Consider the following 19,824-nt stretch of genomic DNA (forward strand, 5'->3'; position numbering starts at 1 on the left):
ATCCACTCCGTGTGGAAGGGGCTTAAGTAAGAAATGTAAAGTCCACGAAAAGTCCCAATGATCAGATCCAATATATCCATGATGTAGTGCCTAACTGAATTCCACACCCAGCACGTGTCACCAGCCGCCACCGTCATCCAAACTGTGAAATGGTACCTGCTTGCCAGATCTCCATGAAGCTCTTTCCCAAGAGAAGTCATGTACCCTATATAAGATCATCCCTTTTCCCAACAATCTTTGGTCAGCTGGAAGTCCACCACTGAACAAACCAAAGCTCCACACCGGGGTATCCATGCAAAAAAGAGATGCCCTTCTCCATAGTGCAGTTAAATACGATTAAAATATTTAACTGAATAAATATCACTGCGGTGACGTCTGCACAAGGCTCTGTCAGACGTTCTCCGATGGGGAATTGCGTCTAAGTAAATAATGATGGCTTTTGGAAGGATCTTGTATATGTTGCATGACTTCTCTTGACAGGTTTTTATTTTTATTTTTTCTTCTTCTTCTTCTTTAAAGTGGTAGTAAAAACTCTTGAAAGAAAAATTGTAGGTATGGCTATATTATAAATACTGATTGGTGCCGAGTGGTTGGCCTCGTGTTCGGTAAGCAATACGGCCAATCGACATGAGACCCAGAAGCAAGCGGAGCTACTCTAGCGGTGTATACTTAAGTGTTTTTCAACTTCAAGGGTCATCAGCCAGATCTGGTATATACATCGTTCTATTGGTCCAAGCTGGACTCATTTTAATTGTGTATAAATAATCCATTCTTGGAAATCTTAAAACACAGAATTACTCGTATTAAAATGTGCACTAGCATTTCAGCACAAATGCATACATTTCAAAACGTCCATTAACTCCAGCTCTAGAAGCTAACTCAAGTGGGTATTTAGGCCTCATGCACACTGGACGTTTTTGCAGCAGCTGTTTTTGGCCTCAGATGTTTTTTTTCTAGTCAAACTCCCCATCATGTTATCCTATGTGTCCATTCACACATAGGCTGTTATCTGCAGTTTTTGGCTTTAAAAAAAAAAAGGGTGGGTTCTGTGAGTTTTTCATGTCAAACGCTTATAAACACTCAAAGATGTGGCTCACCAGCGGTTTTTAAGTTTTCGATCCATTGAAAAAATATATATATTTCCCCCCAAAAAAGCTAATGAACGCTATTGCAAAAACATTGAAAAACTCATTGCAAAGCTACTATCGTTTTTATAACGTTATTTTAACGTCCAGTGTACATGAGGCCTAAAGTTTGGAAGGGTTAACACAGCACGACATATTTAGGCTTTATTCATTTGTGGTTATATAGCCAGAAGCAGCTTCAATTTGCACAGACAGGGAGGTAATAAAGTAGCAATGATTGTCATTTGTATCATATTGTATATGTAGTTCACATTTTAGGAATATGTAGTGCGTGAATTACTGATGAATCCAGGGCTTTTTTTCACAAACAATAGGTGCTGGAACTTAAAGCGGAGTTCCGGACACAATTTCACTTTTGAAATATAAATACCCCTGTAATACACAAGCTTAATGTATTCTAGTAAAGTTAGTCTGTAAACTAAGGTCCGTTTTGTTAGGTTGTTACAGCATTTAGACACTTTATAAAATAGAAATTGACTGGGGCCATCTTAAGTGTGGGCATCATGATGCCAGACTGTATGACTTCCTATATTTCAGCCTTGCAGATCTCGCACATGCTCAGTGCTGCACAAGCAGTGTAATAGGTTTCAGATCAGGTTTCAGCACCTGTACTGTCCAAGTCACATGATTCTTCGAGACTGGGGAATGCACAGACTCCTGGAAAGTTACACCCACTACATTCCCAGGAGTCTGTGCGGTGTAGGAAGAGGGAAGATTAACTATTCTGCCTAGCAACAACACTTTGAAGGCATCTAAAAAAAAAAAAAAAAATTCTTAAAGGACTAATGACATATTTTTTTGTTAATACTACTGATGTAATGTTATATTTATGGGTGGAACTCCACTTTAACCACGACCCCCATAAAACCCCTCCCCTACACACACACACACACACACACACACACACACACACACACACACACACACACACCCACCCTCCAATTCACATCAAATGGTGGGTGTGGTCAGTCAAATTACAGGAACAGTAGGAGGGTCTTACCAGGATTGCATTACATACAGAGTTGTCACTTGTAAGCACAGAAACCAGACTTCTGTGTTTACAAGTGATTGTGGTGAGAAGGCACCAAGGGGTCTGAGCCAGAGGTGGTGGAACGGGGAAAAAAAAGCCCTGGGTGTATCTGTCGCAAACAAGTTGATTCTTGTTCCAGTGCACTGTCTGTTTACATTCAGAAGTATTTGAAACTATTTTATCTGTACAGAATATGGGTATTGAATTTCTTCAGGCAACTATCGCGTCCTGTTGATAATGATTGCATTATCTGTTTAATCCTTGTTCTTCAATGTCTGAAGTTTTCCTTACTGTTTTTGTTCATAAACTTTTAATAAAGTTTTTCTGTAAAAAAAAAAAAAATTGACCTCTGTAGGTAACGGGTTCTCTTGAAACCTTTACACTGCTTTTGACCTGATAATGTGCTTATCGAGTGTTTCCTTCTTTTGTTACATTGTCTGGATTAGGAAATGGGAAAGTGCTGACACTTCTTGCGATTTCCTTTTTTTTTATTTTCATGCTCAAAATGTCAGCTTTTGCTAAAATTTCAGTTAGTGTTGACATTTTGTATACTAAAAAGCCTGTATTCTTGTTTTGCAGTCAAGCCCATCGTCTCCTGAACCAGCCAGCCTTCACGCAGAAGATCTCAGTACGAATTCCAACGGCCCCAAACCAGCAGAAGTTATTCTTAGCGATGATAGAGAAGACCTTTTCGCTGGTAATAATTCTTTATTACGCTTTAGGTAGTGCGTACACCATTTATTTTACTGAAGGTTTGTGTTTTCTAAGGCTTACGTGTCGTGTTTTCTGGTAGCCTTTATAATACACCTTGTGCTCTGTTGTGACTACACCTATGGTAGATGGGCATCTGTGGAATGTGATGAAAATTGCCCACCTATTTTTGTCCCATGTCATGCCCCCTTAAATAAATTCCTCTTCAAATTGCTAATTGGAGATTACAGTACAGATGCAACATAGTGACACGGTGAACCAACCATAATGTAATGGATTTTGAAAATGTTTTCTAGCAAGTTCAACCACACAAACATACATTTGTAGATGTCTTTCAGAGTATATTTAGTAACCTTTAATTAAAAAGGTTAAAATGAACAACATTATTATTATTAATATACACGATTTATATAGCGCCAACAGTTTACGCAGCCCTTTACAATGTAGAGGGGGGACAGTACAGTTCATTACAAAAGGTACAGGAGGGTCCTGCTCGTAGAACTTACATTCTAAAGGGAGGAGGTGGTAGTACAAAAGGTAATGGCTGCAGAGAATGATTTGATAGGGGTGGCTCGGGGACATTTGTTAAGTGGATGTGGGGTAGGCTTGCCTGAATAAATGAGTTTTCAGGGATCTCCTGAAAGTGGACAGGGTAGGGGCTGACCGGACATACTGGGGCAGGGAGTTCCAGAGGATGGGAGAGGCTCTGGAGAAGTCCTGAAGGCGAGCATGAGAGGCAATAACAAGGGAGCTAGAGAGCAGAAGGTCCTGGGAGGAGTGGAGAGGATGATTTGGGCGATATGTGCAGATGAGGGGGCGATGTTGTGAATGGCCTTGTATGTTGTGGTTAGTATTTTGAATTTTACACAGTGGTGTAAGCCTACCCGACTTCTGCGACCCGGGTCATTTTATCGATCAAAAAAGGCTATTGAGACAAATAGAAGTTATGTTGGTTCTGTTCATAGCAAAGCTTTTTCTGAGGAGTGAGTGTTTAATAGAGCAGTGGACTTCATTAGTAAGAAAAGGCCTTCTCTGTAGATGTGTTAATAGGTTTGCCTACAAAATGACCAGGTGGGTAAGGATTAACCTCACTAACTATATGGGATTACTGGACAGGAATTGTTGAAAGGGCAAACTTCTTAATTCTAATGTTGGGTACACATGACCCGAATATCGGCAGATTCAGCAGGAAGCGGCCGACAGTTGGACAGTGTGTACAGCTACCTGCACAACAGGAGCCTGTCCAAGGGCTGGCTTTTGTCAAAGGGACTTGCTGGAAAACCAGCAGCTGATCAGCGCTGGCAGCCAATGCCAATGAGAGACAACAAAAAAAAAAACCCCATTTAAAAAAAGTTATAAGTTGATTATGTATTTTAATGAGTAAAAGTATTTGAACCCTTCGCAAAACATGACTTTGTACTGGATGGCAAAACCCTTGTTGGCAATTACAGAAGTCGGCTGTTTCTTGTAGCTGGCCGCCAGCTTTGCACACATTTCGGTAGGGATTTTCTCCCACTCTTTGCAGATCCTCTGAGTTATTAAAGTTTCAAGGCTGATGGATGTTAACTGGAACCTTCAGCTCCCTCCACATGTTTTCTATGGGATTAAGGTCTGGAGACTGGCTAGGCCACTCCAGGACCTTAAAGGTGTTGTAAAGGTTTTTGTTTTGTTTTTTCACCTTAATGCATCCTATGCATTAAGGTGAAAAGAAAACTGGCAATGACGCCCCCCAGCCCTCCCGTTTTTCTTACCTGAGCCCGAATCTCCTGTGCACGTTCCCTGGTGTCCTCTTCTCTTCGGAGTCTGGCCATCGATTGGCTAGATTTGCTAGATTGATAGCAGTGCAGCCATTGTATCACGGGAGCGCGCCCGCAATTTAACCCCCTAGGGAGAGCGCTTCCCATGAATGGGGGTTAGCTGATGCAGGGAGGAGCCGAGACAGCCACCGAGGGACCCCAGAAGACCAGAGTCGGGGGCCACTGTGTGCAAAACCGGCTGCACAGTGGAGGCAAGTATAAGATGTGTTTTTTTTTTTTTTTATGAGAACCTTTAGTGTCCCTTTTTAATGTGCTTCTATGCTTCCTTGGTCATGTGTTTTGGGTCATTGTCATGTCATGTCATTGTCATGCTGGAATGCCCATCCTTGACCCATTTTCAATGCCCTGGTTGAGAGGAGGTTCTCACCCAAGATTTGAGGGTACAGGGCCCCGTCCAGCCTACTTTTTGATGCAGTGAAGTTGTCCTGTCCCCTTAGCAGAAATACACCCTCAAAACATAATGTTTCCACCTTCATGTATGACGGTAGGGATGGTGTTCTTGGTGTCATAGGCAGCATTCCTCCCTCTCCTCCAAACATGGCGAGTTTAGTTGATGCCAAAGAGCTCAAATTTGGTCTAATCGGACTACAACAGATTCACAAAGTTCTCCTCTGAATTACTCACATGTTCATTAGCAAACTACATTGAGCCTTTACATGATCTTTCTGAAGCAGGGGGATCTTGCGGGCGCTGCTGGATTTCAATCCTTGATGGTGTAATATGTTACCCATTGGTTTCTTGGCGACTATGGTCCCAGCTGCCTTGAGATCATTGACAAGATTTTCCTGTGTAGTTCTGGGCTGATTCCTCACTGATGTCATGATCATTGAAACAAGGTGAGATCTTGCATGGAGCCCAAGAATGAGGGAGAGTGACATTTTTTTTTTTTTGTGTTTCTTCCACTTGTGAATAATCGCACCAACTGTTGTCATCCTCTCATCAAGCTGCTTGGTGATGGTCTTGTAGCCCATTCCAGCCTTGCGTAGGTCTACAATCCTTGTTCCTGACATTCTTGGACAGCTCTTTGGTCTTTGCCATGATACAGTTAACAAGCTGAAATTAGGAGCACTCCTAATCTCTGCTCGTTACCTGTATAGAAGACACCTGGGAGTCAGAAATCTTGCTGATTTAATAGGGGATCAAATCTTTATTTCAATAATTAAAATGCAAATCAATTAACTTTTTTTTTTTTTTTTCTCAATTCTTTTCCCCTCACTGTAGCTTTAAACGAATAATTGAATACACTCATAAATTCACACTTCCTTGTAACAGGCAAAGAGGATGGAAGTGTCAGGCGCGTAAAACTGTATGGTTGGGAAGATGGCAGCTGAAATACAATCTTAGTATGCTGAGTATTGATACTGTCCAGTTTGGTTCTCCAGGCTGTGATACTTTTGTCTTTGGATTTTTTTTTTTACTTGCACATAGTATCTAAGTCTAATGGGTTCTATGTGCACTGTGCTTGGCTTAACTAGAACCACAGTTGCTACTAGCCCATCGTCTCCTGAACCAGCCAGGTTTCTCGCAGAGGACCTCAGTACGAATTTGAACAAATCGAGTTTTCTTTATCGTACATCACGGGACACAGAGCGGCATTCATTACTATATGGGTTATATGGAGTACCTTCAGGTGTAGACACTGGCAATCTCAAACAGGAAATGCCCCTCCCTATATAACCCCCTCCCATAGGAGGAGTACCTCAGTTTTTACGCCAGTGTCTTAGGTGTTAGTCATGGTTTAGCTTGCCTCCGCATCCTTGGGATTAGGTGAGCTACCGGTTCTGTCCAAAAAAGCCTCAGCGCTAAAGTGGTCAGTAACCGGACCCCAAACCCTTGGGGTATAGCCCATAATGCTTTTCTTTTTAGAGAGCTGGACCCTGGGCCCAGAACTTAGAAACCTTTGGGTACCTAAAGTTTTCTGTTGCCAGGGTGCTATATGGGCCCAGGACAGTGGATCCTTCATAGGAACCCAGGGCCTGAAGGTCTAGACATCCCCACGGAGATGGGGGAAGATTGGGCCTCTTGCTTGGCAAAGTCCTGCGGCATGGAGCAGGTAAGTGAGGGGAAAACTTGCGGAACTTGGTTCTTAGCAGGTTTTTTTCTGGGGGGTCACAGGGGACATGCCTAAAGTTATGCACTGCATCTGGCAAACTAGTCACATATCATAAAGATAGGATGGCTCTCTATGTATTATTCCCCATAAGATGTGACCTCCCTTGTAGTGTTGGAAAAGCATTGAGTGGGGCCTGTGTTATATAAAAATATATGTGTGTGTCAGAGAGCTTTGCTTACCTGCAGGCCTCCAGGCGATGCTCCATTCAGTCTTCCTCCTCAGAGCCTGCAAGCAGGCAAAACGCTGACCTCCTCATGGTTCCAGGCTGCAGGCTGCAGTTTGCTGGAACAGAGAGGTCCCTTCCTCCCAAAATCCCCCCCCCCTCCCCCTGTCGGGAGGGGCATTTCCTGTTTGAGGTTGCTGGGGGGGAAGGGCGGGTCAGTGGCTTAAAGGAAGGGGCGGCCCTTCCTTGTTTGTTCCATCAATACTTTGGAACTGAGGAGAAAGACCAGAGCGGCAGCACGGGGCGCCGAGGACACACAGTGGCCAGAAAGGATATTGCAGTCTTCAGAGGACTGTTTTGTCAAGCCTAGAAATAGGCTGTTTCTTTTCCATCTCATAGTTTTTCTTTGCAATACTACTCAGGGGGACAGAATGTTTTTTCTTTCCTGGATTTGAAACAAAAACTAAAAAAAAAAAAAAAAAAGTCATCTAGGGGAGAGGAAGCATTTTTTTATCCCCCAAACAGGTGTTTGGACAATTAACTTTTATAGTTCCAAATACCAATAGGTAGCAGGTGTACCTCGGTATTGTACCATGGTATGCCGCTGTTTTCCCTACAGGGAGCCTTGGGGCCATCGGGATCTGGGGCTGGAGCTGACGCGGGTCAGTCCAACCCTAAGATGGTCACGGAGGAGGTATTACTCACCTCTTTAAAAGAGATGCAGAAAAGCATGGGAAAAATGATATCCGCAGCTATGCGGGGCAGTAAGCGGAATAGATCTCCGTCGCCCGAGCGCGGACCCTCAGAAGAGGAGGTCCTTTCCTCAGGGGAATTGGACGACCTCTTGGACACGGACCAAGTAGGTTCAGGGATCGAAGACCCGGATACAGAGGAGTCTGGGGCAGTCTCCCTGAGGGAGAGCTGGTGGATTCAAGGATTGTCGGACTTGGTCCATAGGACATTCTACTTGCCAGTACCAGATCTCCAGGTATCGACGGTTTCAGCTTTGGGCTCACTGAGGGCGCCTCAAAGCAATGCTGTGTTTCCGATCCATCCTCTATTAGAGGGAATTTTGTTCCAAGATTGAAACAAGCCAGATAAGATCTTCTTACCACCTAAAAGGTTCTCTGTCCTATATCCTATGGAAGAAAAAATTTCCAAAAGATGGGCTACTCCTGCAGTGGACGCAGCCATCTCATGTGTTAACAGATCGTTAACATGCCCTGTAGAAAACATACAGGTGTTCAAGGATCCAGTTGATAAGCGCTTGGAAGCACTACTTAAGAACTCCTTCACTACTGCAGGGGCAGTAGTACAGCCAGCTGTGGCTGCGATTGGGGTCGCTCAAGCATTATCGGATCAATTTAAGCAGATGCTTAAACTTATTCCGGCCCAGCAGGCAGAAAAATTTTCGGATGTCCCTAAGGCCATATGTTTTACGGTAGACGCAATCAAGGATTCTATCCAGCAAGCGTCACGTTTATCGTTATCCCTTATCCATATGAGAAGACTCTTATGGTTAAAAAGCTGGGAGGCTGAGCCCCCATGCAAGAAGCTCCTGGTAGGGTTCCCCTTCCATGGAGGACGACTCTTCGGAGAAGACCTAGATAAATACATTCAGACCATTTCAAACGGCAAGAGTACTCTCTTGCCAACTAAGAAGAAGGTTCAGGGACCTGCGTTTAAACGACAGTATTCCCCTGGGCAGGGGCCCTCTAATGCCAAGCAGTATCGACGGCCTCCTGCAAAAGCAAACTTCGGCTTCAACAGCAGATCACAAGGACAGGCTGTTAGAGGCAAAAGGCAGTGGTTTCGCAAACCAGCAAAACCAGCCCCCAAGCCAACCTTATGAAGGGGCGCCCCCACCCACGAAGGTGGGGGGAAGGCTGCGACTCTTTTCAGAGATTTGGGAAGCCAGCATTCCCGACAAGTGGGTACGGTCTTCCGTGGCCACAGGCTACAAATTAGATTTCCTAAGGTTTCCTCCTCCTCATTTCCAGAAGTCGAGGATTCCAAACGATCCGGAAAAGGGAGCCGCATTAAGATCGGCATTAGATCATCTACTTTCCCAGGAAGTAATAGTAGAGGTACCAGTCCTGGAACAGGGGCTGGGTTTCTACTCCAACCTATTCATCATCCCAAAATCCAATGGAGATGTCAGGCCAATTTTGGACCTAAAGATGGTAAATGCATATCTAAAGATCCGCTCATTTCGGATGGAATCCGTGCGGTCAGCAGCTGCCACACTCCAGAAGGACGACTTCATGGCGTCCATAGACATAAAGGATGCCTACCTTCATGTTCCAATTTATCAGCCACATCAAAGATATCTACGCTTCATGGTGGCTTCGCGTCACTTCCAATTCGTGGCGCTTCCCTTCGGGTTGGCTACGGCACCCCGGGTGTTCACGAAGGTCCTAGCTCCAATCCTAGCCAAACTAAGGATCCAAGGGGTCACGATCCTAGCATACCTGGACGACCTCCTAGTCATAGATCACTCGTCTCCCGGCTTGGAGCGAGCAGTGGCCCTCACGGTCCAATACCTCGAGAGGTTCGGCTGGGTCCTAAATCGAGAAAAGTCAGCTTTCCAGCCCACAAAGCAGTTGGAATATCTCGGCATGAGATTAGACACAGAACAACAAGGAGTGTTCCTACCTCTGAGGAAGGTAAAAGCCATCAAGGAATTAATCCTACTGGTTCTAAGCAAGAAAGAACCGACTATTCGCCTATGTATGAGGTTACTAGGCAAGATGGTGGCCACATTCGAGGCGGTACCATACGCCCAGAGCCACACTCGCATCCTACAGGCAGCCATCCTGTCAGCATGGAGCAGAAGGCCACAGGCCTTGGATATCCCGTTGCCGCTCTCATCAAGAGTCCGACAAAGTCTGTGTTGGTGGTTAGACCCTCAGAATCTACTGAAGGGGAGGTCTTTCAGCCCAGTGGCTTGGAAGATAGTGACCACAGACGCCAGCCTGACGGTCTGGGGAGCAATTTTGGATGGTTGCACTCGCCAAGGTACTTGGGCAAAGCCAGAGAAGCAGTTGCCCATCAACATCTTGGAGCTCAGAGCTGCTCGACTAGCCCTCAGGGCTTGGACGTCAAAATTGCAGGGGTTCCCGGTGAGAATTCAATCAGACAATGCCACGGCCGTGGCATACATAAATCACCAAGGGGGAACCAGGAGTCAAGCCGCTCAGAGAGAGGTGAGCTTGATTCTTCTATGGGCAGAGGCTCATGTGCCCTGCATATCGGCAATATTCATTCCAGGAGTGGACAACTTTCAGGCGGACTTCTTAAGCCGCCAGACTCTATGGCCGGGGGAATGGTCTCTGCATCCACTAGTCTTTCAAGCACTCTGCCAAAGATGGGGAGTGCCGGACGTGGATATCATGGCATCGAGACTCAACAAGAAACTAGACAGGTTCATGTCCCGCTCAAGGGATCCGATGGCCTGCGGAACCGATGCGTTGGTTTGCCCTTGGCATCAGTTCAAACTTCTTTATGCGTTTCCCCCGCTCCAGTTACTACCCCGCCTGCTGCGCAGGATCCGGGTGGAGCACATACCAGTCATCCTGGTAGCTCCAGCATGGCCCAGAAGGGCATGGTACTCACTAATCTTAAGGATGGTAGTGGGAGACCCTTGGACTCTTCCTCTACGGCCAGACCTGCTATCGCAAGGTCCGATCCTCCACCCTGCCTTACGGCATCTAAATTTGACGGCCTGGAAGCTGAATCCCTGATTCTCAGGGGTAGAGGTCTGTCTCAGAAAGTAATCTCTACCCTAATCAGAGCCAGGAAACCGGTCTCTAGGGTGATTTATTACAGGGTCTGGAAGGCCTATGTAGGCTGGTGTGAGTCCAAGCGATGGCTTTCTCGCAAATTTACCATCGATAGAGTATTAAGTTTTCTCCAGCTAGGAGTGGATAAAGGATTGGCATTAAGCACAATCAAAGGACAGATTTCTGCTCTGTCAGTGTGGTTTCAGCGGCCGCTGGCCACCCACTCGCTGGTTAAGACCTTCCTTCAAGGGGTCTTACGTATTAGACCTCCAGTTAAATCCCCGCTTTGTCCGTGGGATTTAAATCTTGTTCTGTCAAGTTTACAGAAACAACCGTTTGAGCCGTTGGCTGATATTCCTTGGTTCTACTGACAAGGAAGTTAGTATTTTTGGTTGCCATAGTTTCCGCAAGAAGAGTTTCGGAGCTGGCAGCCTTATCCTGTAAGGAACCATATCTTGTTTTTCATAAGGACAGGGTCGTTCTCCGCCCTCATCCTTCCTTCCTTCCGAAGGTCATATCCAGTTTTCATTTGAACCAGGATTTGGTATTACCATCCTTCTTCCCTAAACCTACTTCCAGAAAGGAAGGGTTGCTGCATACCTTGGATATTGTCAGGGCCATGAAGGCCTATCTTAAAGCTACAAAGAAGATCCGGAAGACAGATGTGCTGTTCATTCTACCGGATGGGCCCAAGAAGGGGCAGGCAGCTGCAAAGTCCACCATTTCTAGGTGGATTAAGCAATTAATCACTCAGGCCTACGGCTTGAAAGGGTTGCCTCCTCCAGTATCATTAAAGGCTCATTCTACTAGAGCCATGGGCGCCTCCTGGGCAGCACACCACCAGATCTCTATGGCTCAAGTTTGCAAGGCGGCAACCTGGTCTTCTGTCCACACGTTTACAAAATTCTACAAGTTGGACGTAAGAAGGAATACTGATACTGCCTTCGGGCAGGCAGTGCTGCAGGCTGCAGTTTGAGACCCTCGGATTCCGGGGGCTCCTCTTGTTCGAGTTAAATTTAAAAATTTTATTTTTCTCAACTAAGTTGGATTTATTATGATTTGAGTATATCTCTAAATTAAATCCTTTTGTCTTGGAGATGTTCTCCCTCCCCTCATTGTAAGCATTGCTTTGGGACATCCCATATAGTAATGAATGCCGCTCTGTGTCCCGTGATGTACGATAAAGAAAAAGAGATTTTTAATACAGCTTACCTGTAAAATCTTTTTCTTGGAGTACATCACGGGACACAGAGCTCCCACCCCTCTTTTTTGAGGACCATTTTGGGAGGCATACTGCTTGCTACAAAACTGAGGTACTCCTCCTATGGGAGGGGGTTATATAGGGAGGGGCATTTCCTGTTTGAGATTGCCAGTGTCTACACCTGAAGGTACTCCATATAACCCATATAGTAATGAATGCCGCTCTGTGTCCCGTGATGTACTCCAAGAAAAAGATTTTACAGGTAAGCTGTATTAAAAATCTCTTTATTTGTTACAAATGTTTGTTGCATTTGTTACTATGTAGAGTAGTATGCTGTCAGTGGAGTATGCTAATGGAGGGGGAGCTTTATATGGCCTCATGCACCCTAGAGCTCAAAACGCCCCTCCACGTTGGCATATGTGCCCATGCAGACTATAGAGATGGCTTTCATTAACGGCAGACAGGCAAATACATGCGTAACTTTTTACCACTTTTTTCTGCTGCTAAACTCCAGTAGGACAAAAAGATTTTAAGAGATTAGAGGGCATGTGGCCTAAGTGGTGGTCTAGCTGAGCTTTTGTGAAATGCTGTGCCAGGAATTTTACAGGCTGGAAAATCCTTAGATTCATTGTGTGGCAGAACTATGGTGCTCATGGTCCCAACATACCACAACAAATCTTAAGGAGTGTGATGTAGTTGTCGGATGTGGAGCTTATAATTGTTCATTGGCACAAATGATGAGATGTTTAGAGAGGACTGTTCCTTAGTGGCATGAACAAGACCTCTCCACCACAATTGCTGTGCAGTCAAATATGGTCTTTGATGTAATGGGAAGATACCTGAAATGTTCCATGCTTCATAGATGAAGGTAGGATGTGCTGGCACACCATATTCCATAAATGTTTGTGGTTAGATTGCCCAAGGGGGCATATTTCTGGCTATAGATTGTAGGAGACATTGACCAGGGCCAGGCAGAGAAATGGAAAGACCAGCCAAAATATATACCGTATATACTCGAGTATAAGCCAAGTTTTTCAGTGTGGTTTTTTTTTTTTTTGTGCTGAAAATGCCCCCCTCGGCTTATACTCAAGTCACCTTTTTGCGCCTGATCTCCTGGAATGTGGGGAGCCGGTACCGCCTGGCCGTAGGTCCCCTGGACCCCAAACTTGGCACACATGTAGCCCCTCTCTTCCTCTACAAGTGTGCACAGTTTGTTGTCTGGAGGACCTACAACTGGAGAGCACATTATTATTATTATTATTATTATTATTATTATTATTATTATATATTTTTTTTTTTCAAAGCCGGGCACCCCTTCCATAGACTCCCATGTTAAACATCAGTCTAGTCATGGGCACAGTGAGGCATGCAGATGGACACCCTAGGCTTATACTCGAGTCAATACGTTTCCCTTTTTTTTTTTTTTTTTTTACATATTTTTTTTTTGTGGTAAAATTAGGTGCCCCTGCTTATATTCGGGTCGACTTATACTCGAGTGTATAGTGTGTGTATGTGTGTATGTATGTGTGTATATATAATATAAATATATATATATATATATATATATATATATATATATATATATATATATATATATATATATATATATATATATATATATATATATATATATATATATATATATATATATATATATATATATATATATATATATATATATATATATATATATATATATATATATATAATTTTTTTTTTTTTACCTTTTTGGAAAGGTTATTAATCGGCAAAGGATTTTGAATAAAATAATCGGTTTGCCCACAGTTACAATGTGCTAATCACAAGTGTGATGTTCTTTTAAACAGAAACAGTTGACTACTATCTGTGATACTTTATTTGCACTAACATCTAATTTGTCAGGCCAAGCCCTCAGGGTGTGTCACCTTCTTGAAGGTCTAAGCAGTTGAAGGGGGCACACCCTGAAAGCTTGTCCTAAAAAAAATTGGGTGTTTAGTGCAAGTAAAAAATTATCATGACCAGTACTCAATTGTTTCTGTTGCAAGTGCACTAAAACGGCTACAATCACCTCCAATCATGATGGTTATTCTTTTAAATACTGGCTTGGGGTCTAGACCAGGAAGCCACAGCCCTTTGTGAGCTATACAGTAGAGAATAAGTAAATTAGTAATTAGTTGCTGCCAGGGCCATCTTTTCCATTGGGCATGCTGGGCAGTTGCCCGGGGGCCCCGCTTGCCTGGGGGGCCCCACTGGCTGCCCAGCAACCCCAGTAAAAAATTGTGGAGAGTGACGGGTTAGAACTGCCCATGCCCAGTTTGCGGAAATCACAGAGAAGATCCGGTCCTCCACGAGTGTGGGGGGTTGCTGATGTAAGGGGGGAGTGAATGCAAAAATGTAAGGGGGCTCTGATATAAAGGTTCCCCCTCCTATATTAGTGACCCCCCTTACCTTAGTGTATTTACTCTACGGAAGGTAGTCTCTGGTCACCAGAGTGCCCCCCACATCAGAGTTCCCCTTTACATGAAAATCTGCAGGATTCCACCTTACAATGCAAGGGGGAACTCAGTCTGAGGACCCTGATGTAAGTGGGAAAGAGAAAGCAGTGGACTCTGATATAAGGTGGTCTCTGGTCACCAGAGCCCCCCTCCACATCAGAGTTCCCCCCTTAGATCATGATCTCCAGCGTTCCCCTTTACATAAGAGTTCCCTTTCACTGTAAGGGGGGAATCCTGCAGACTTTGATGTAGAAAACTCTGTGCTGGCTGGGTTATAGTAACCTGATCAATGAAGACATTTTTTTTTTTTTTACTTTTGTTTAACTTAAACACATTGCTAATAGCACTAGCTACTGTATGTGTTTATAGTTTAAATACTGACATGTGCATTGTTCGGCACTGAAAACTGTAATTTTAGGTACTTTTTTTGCAGTGGCAGTAAAAAATGTGGTTCTGCCAGTAAATTTTATAATTTTTGTCAGTAAATTCTTGTGCGTGATTGTGTAGACAGGGCCCCAGTGCACTGTATTGCCCGGGGGCCTATAATGCTCTTAAGATGACACTGGTTGCTGCTCCTTTTTTTTATACATTTTAACCATGATGCTCGGCTTCCTTCTAAGGTGAAAGCACACCATGAAATGGGCAATGGGTTAACCTGTAAGCCACATGAATTAACTTGTTACCAAGGGGTTTAAAGTTTACCTTTTGTGTATTTGAAGTTTAGTCATCATTTCTTCACTTTGCAACAGAGTTTGGCACATTCATCTTTACTTTCATATTTGTTACTTTATTTAGCTAATTGCCACAGCTATGCACATCCTAGTTTTGGGCAGAGGTGCTTTGCGGTGGTTTTAACACTTTCTCGGCCACTAGCAGGGGGGGGTAAAAGTGGTCGAATAGCGCTGCGAAATTGACGGTAAATCGCTGCTAAAAATGGCGGCGCTTTACCGCTGACGCCCCCACTGCCCCAGTGTGAAAGGGGCCTTAGAGGCTTGATGTCTCAGCTTTGAACTTCATATCGACCTTTAGAGTTGAACTGCTGCTTGGTCAACGATATCTCCTTCTGCTGCTACTCTTGAAGTATGGCCTAATCTCTTTTTTACTATACTTCTTCTATAAATCACAGGAGTACAGTTCGTTCTGTACTCCCGTGACCCAGTTTTAGCAAACAGTGGGCTAAAGCCTGCTAATGTCAGTCAGCTGGTTCTGGAAAGATCCCGACTATATGGTCTGGATCCACCTGGCTGCCTGGATCAACACCTGGCTCAGCTTCTCAGTGATACACTGAGAGCCTGAGCCAGCCTCTCCCACACCCCAGTACTCCAGTAAATGCTGGAGACTGACAGTCATGGCTCTCTTCTCAGAGTGGAGGGGAGAACTGACTGATCAGTGGTGTTTGATCTCTTAGATCTCACTGCAGAGCTGGCAAGGAACAAATGCAGCATTGGATCGATGCTGCACCCACCTAGGTGAGTATACAGGGGTTTCTTTTTTTTAGAATCGCAAGCTTCATTTATTTGTAAGCTTCTAAAAATGTGGCCGCTTTAGCAGGGATTGACTAATTTTGATCCATGGCCGTTCCTGTTTAATGAGAAGTTGATGTAATGATTGACTTCCCCTGAACAAGCTTGTTGGAACATTTCTATACAATCAGTGCTGCAGCACTGATCAGCGTGTTTTGACAGCGGAGGAGTCCCTGCTGTCGGAATAAAATAACATAGTACTTGTATTTGGCTGATTTAAAAAAAAAAAAAAATGACCCATGTATGCCTAGCTTTATCCTGGGCTGGAATTGAATTTTCTCTGGTTTTGGGTTCTTCATCAATGTAGACAATCTATTAGTTCTCTCTACTTCAGCCCCTTGCATATGTTCATGCACAGCTAGCCTTTCAAACTTTTGGCTGGATTATGAAACGATCATCTAAGGCGGGGAACTTTAGGAGCCAAGTAGCAGACTAACTGCACTTGGCTACATTCTTGAAGTGGAAATTACTGTCTTACACTGAATTACCAGCAGTTGCAAAGTGTAGCCAAATGAAGTTTAAGAATAGAGTACATGTTTCTCCTAACAGACATTCTGTTGTAGAAGCCACAGATGAGGTGTCCCTGGATAGTCCTGAGAGAGAGCTCATCCTGTCCTCTGAACCCAGTCCTGCCATCACCCCTGTGACGCCCACATCAATCATCGCTCCACGAATGGAAACCATCAATATTTCTGCACCTGTTATCTATGACCGCTCAAGAGATGAGGTGAGTGTAATGCACATTTTAAGAGCTTACAAAGTTTAAGATGGCCATAGACAGATCGACTCTTGGCTGATTCAGCAGGAGCCGCCCAAGGTTCTTACCATGTATGGGCAGGCTGAATGTATCCAAGTTGATCGATCAGCTTTGGTAGAACCAGCCTGCTGCATTTTACATGCGACTATTGTCACTGTGTTCACAATGGCTCTGCGGGTGGGATTCCCCTGTCAACACTGACTATATTGATGGGGGAATTAAATTTCTTTCCTGCAGCTGCTCCATCTATGGCCAGTCTTGGTTCCTGTTCAATTTTAGCTGGTTTACAAGACTTTAAGAAAAGCAAGAAATTCCATCAACATTTAGCAGCTTCGGTGCTCATCAGTGCCCTGTCATAGTGTAAGACCTTTTACCATGTATTTGGTTTGGCACATGTCCTTAATCTCTGTGAATGAGGCTCATATGCAGAGCAGCTTCATGTTTTAGGGCTTGTTCCCACTGGAATTTTGCTATATTTTCCAAACCAGGTACAAATAATGGAAAAGCGATAAATACGGTGTTCTCAGTAAAAAGCCATTTGCACCAAGGCACTGTTACTCAGTGTGCAGGAAAGATGTCCTGGATCACCTGCAATCTGGTGTGCACATCCAAAGGCCACACTCCTCTTCCCACATCAGGCCTACTGGAATTTGGAATTGCTCTGTTCATGAATGCCACATTAGAGATAAATGGCCCCGACTGTCATAAGTAAAAAAAAAAAAGTATAATGAGCTGCAATGTTGGAGCACTTTATTGAATGTGTGTATAACCAACTTTTTTTTTAGATTTGGATAGAGTTGAGAGGGATTAGAACAGCTGTCAGTTTACATTGCTGTCTGTGCCTCAATTAGGGAGATTTAGCCTTTTCGATTTGTCCTGTTTACCATTATCATTGAAAGTGAAAGAAAATCCCAAGTTTTGTGTTGTCCCCAGAAAAGTAATAGAGGGGAAATCTTCCAATGGGGACACTAGTTCTGGTGACCTGGGGGTTCCCTTCTTTTGCAGTACTTTTCCCCTCACTTCCTGTCTGGCTATGGGACAGGAAGTAAAGGGAAATCGCAGCAATGGGACACGTATGGTGAAAAAAATGTGAGTGGTTATAACCCTCCTTTTTTATGCTATGGGGGAAAAAAAAAGTTTTGCCTATAGTTCCACTTTAAAGCAATGCATTTCAAACGTTCATAGTCTTAAAGAGTTCTACAATTTATCTCTCAAAACAGATTGAAGAGGAAGCAAATGGAGATTTCTTTGACATTGAAATAGGTGTTTCAGACCCAGAGAAAGTTGGTATGTAGCCTCTGAAAATTAACGATTGATAACTTTGCCAGTTAAAACTATCTAGGATGTTGTTACAAGATGATTGTTCTCTTGTTTTTGTTGATGGGACTGAAACTGATGTACTTTATTTTATATCTTATCACTTGCCTATTTTAGGGGATGGAATGAATGCCTACATGGCGTACAAAGTAACAACAAAGGTAAGTGAAGTATTACTGTTCATTCTGTTATGTTGAAATATTTTGGACTAATGATAACATTTGCATAGATGTATTGGTGCAATTTTTGTTTTATAGTGTTTGGCTGTACTTCTGGGGATCACAGGAGTGCAGTCAGTTCTCCTGTGACCCATTTGCAGCAGGCTGAAGTCGCAGCACCAATCCAGGCTGGGGAAAGATTGCAACCATATGGTCTGGAGCCACCCAGATGCCTGGACTGCCACCTGGCCTCTCAGTGAGCTGCTGAGAGCCTGAGACAGCTCTTCAGTAAGCGTTTGGGGGGGGGGGATGGATGCAGAGCAGACAGCTGGTGACAGTCACCAGTTCTCTGCTCTTGGACAACTGAGCGATCAGCATTTTGATGGCTCAGTTCCCAGTCTTGGAGCCGGCGCGGACAAATGCAGCATTGAATCGATGCTGCATCTACCTAGGTATTTATGAAATCCAAAAATATTAAAATAAAAAAAGCCTTCTCTTTTTTAAATTGTTTGTAAACCTTAACAAAAAGTTCCCCTTCTTATGTGATAAATATGTAAAGTGTTTATCTGCTACCTGTTGGACCTACCAGAAATCTTGCTGCACTTATATTGTTTCATTGTACAGAGCTCTCCTTGTGGACTACAGAAGACCTCCCCCTATGTTATGGAGGAGGTGTTCTGCAGTTCTTTCTAAGGCCCCATACACACGATGGAATCCATCCGCTGAAAAATCCCAGCGAATGGGTTTCAGCGGATAGATCCTATGGTGTGTACACTCCAGCCGATCTGTTTCCGCGGATATTTATCCCCTGGGATGGATTTCCAGCGGATAAATATTTGATGACATGCTATCAAATCTATCCGCTGGAATCCATCCCAACGGATGGATCCGCTGGTCTGTACAGACTCACCGGATCCATCCGTCCGAAGGGATCCCCCGCATGCGTCGTAATGATTCGACGCATGCGTGGAATTCCTTATATGACAGCGTCGCGCACGTTGCCGCGTCATAATCGCGGCGACGGCGCGACACGTCATCGCCAGAGGATTTCGGCGCGGATTTCGATTCGATGGTGAGTACACTCCATCGCATGGAAATCCGCGGATAAATCCTCTCGTGTGTATGGGGCCTAAGGGTAACCATGCTGCTCCTATGTAGAAAATGTAAAGTGATTGAATGTGTCACCCTAGAACAGGAATTGTGGCAGGATCACCAGGTGAAAAAAAATAGTCTTAAAAATAAAATTATTGCAATCATCACACTGGTAAGTTGCAATATATTAGATTTTGTTATTGGGTTTAAATACACAATTGTGTGAGGTTTCCTTAAAATCAGTTTGTAATAGTTATTTCCTTTTATTAGCCATCCCCCTACAAGTCAGTCTATGAAGACGTTTTTATTTCAAATAAGAAGTGTCTTTTTTAGCACCGACCATTGAGGAAATCTAGACAGATTTATTACTTTGCACAAAGGCAGATACAATGGGTCATGGCTAGCTTTAGTAAACACTTGTCACTTCAAGAAAGCAGGTGAAGGCTGTCAGTAAATCAGAATTTTTATAAAAAAATTTTGGCCAAAGGTTTTTAAATGTCTGATTTTTGTATTTTATAGAAATCCAGGTATAGATATGTTT

The 19,824-nt window shown here is 43.9% G+C and overlaps 1 protein-coding gene across 2 annotated transcripts in view; it reads left to right on the forward strand.

Annotated features, from left to right (window-relative positions):
* SNX2 (sorting nexin 2) overlaps positions 1-19,824 on the forward strand; it is a 98,042-nt gene that overhangs the window by 38,154 nt on the left and 40,064 nt on the right. For both annotated transcript variants that reach the window (XM_040344285.1, XM_040344293.1), the window contains exons 2-5: positions 2,755-2,872; positions 16,523-16,686; positions 17,937-18,003; positions 18,151-18,194. In XM_040344285.1, the coding sequence (XP_040200219.1) occupies positions 2,755-2,872; positions 16,523-16,686; positions 17,937-18,003; positions 18,151-18,194 (393 nt within the window). The remainder of the gene's footprint in view (positions 1-2,754; positions 2,873-16,522; positions 16,687-17,936; positions 18,004-18,150; positions 18,195-19,824) is intronic.

Source organism: Rana temporaria, chromosome 1 (assembly GCF_905171775.1).
Source record: "Rana temporaria chromosome 1, aRanTem1.1, whole genome shotgun sequence".
NCBI lineage: Eukaryota > Metazoa > Chordata > Amphibia > Anura > Ranidae > Rana > Rana temporaria.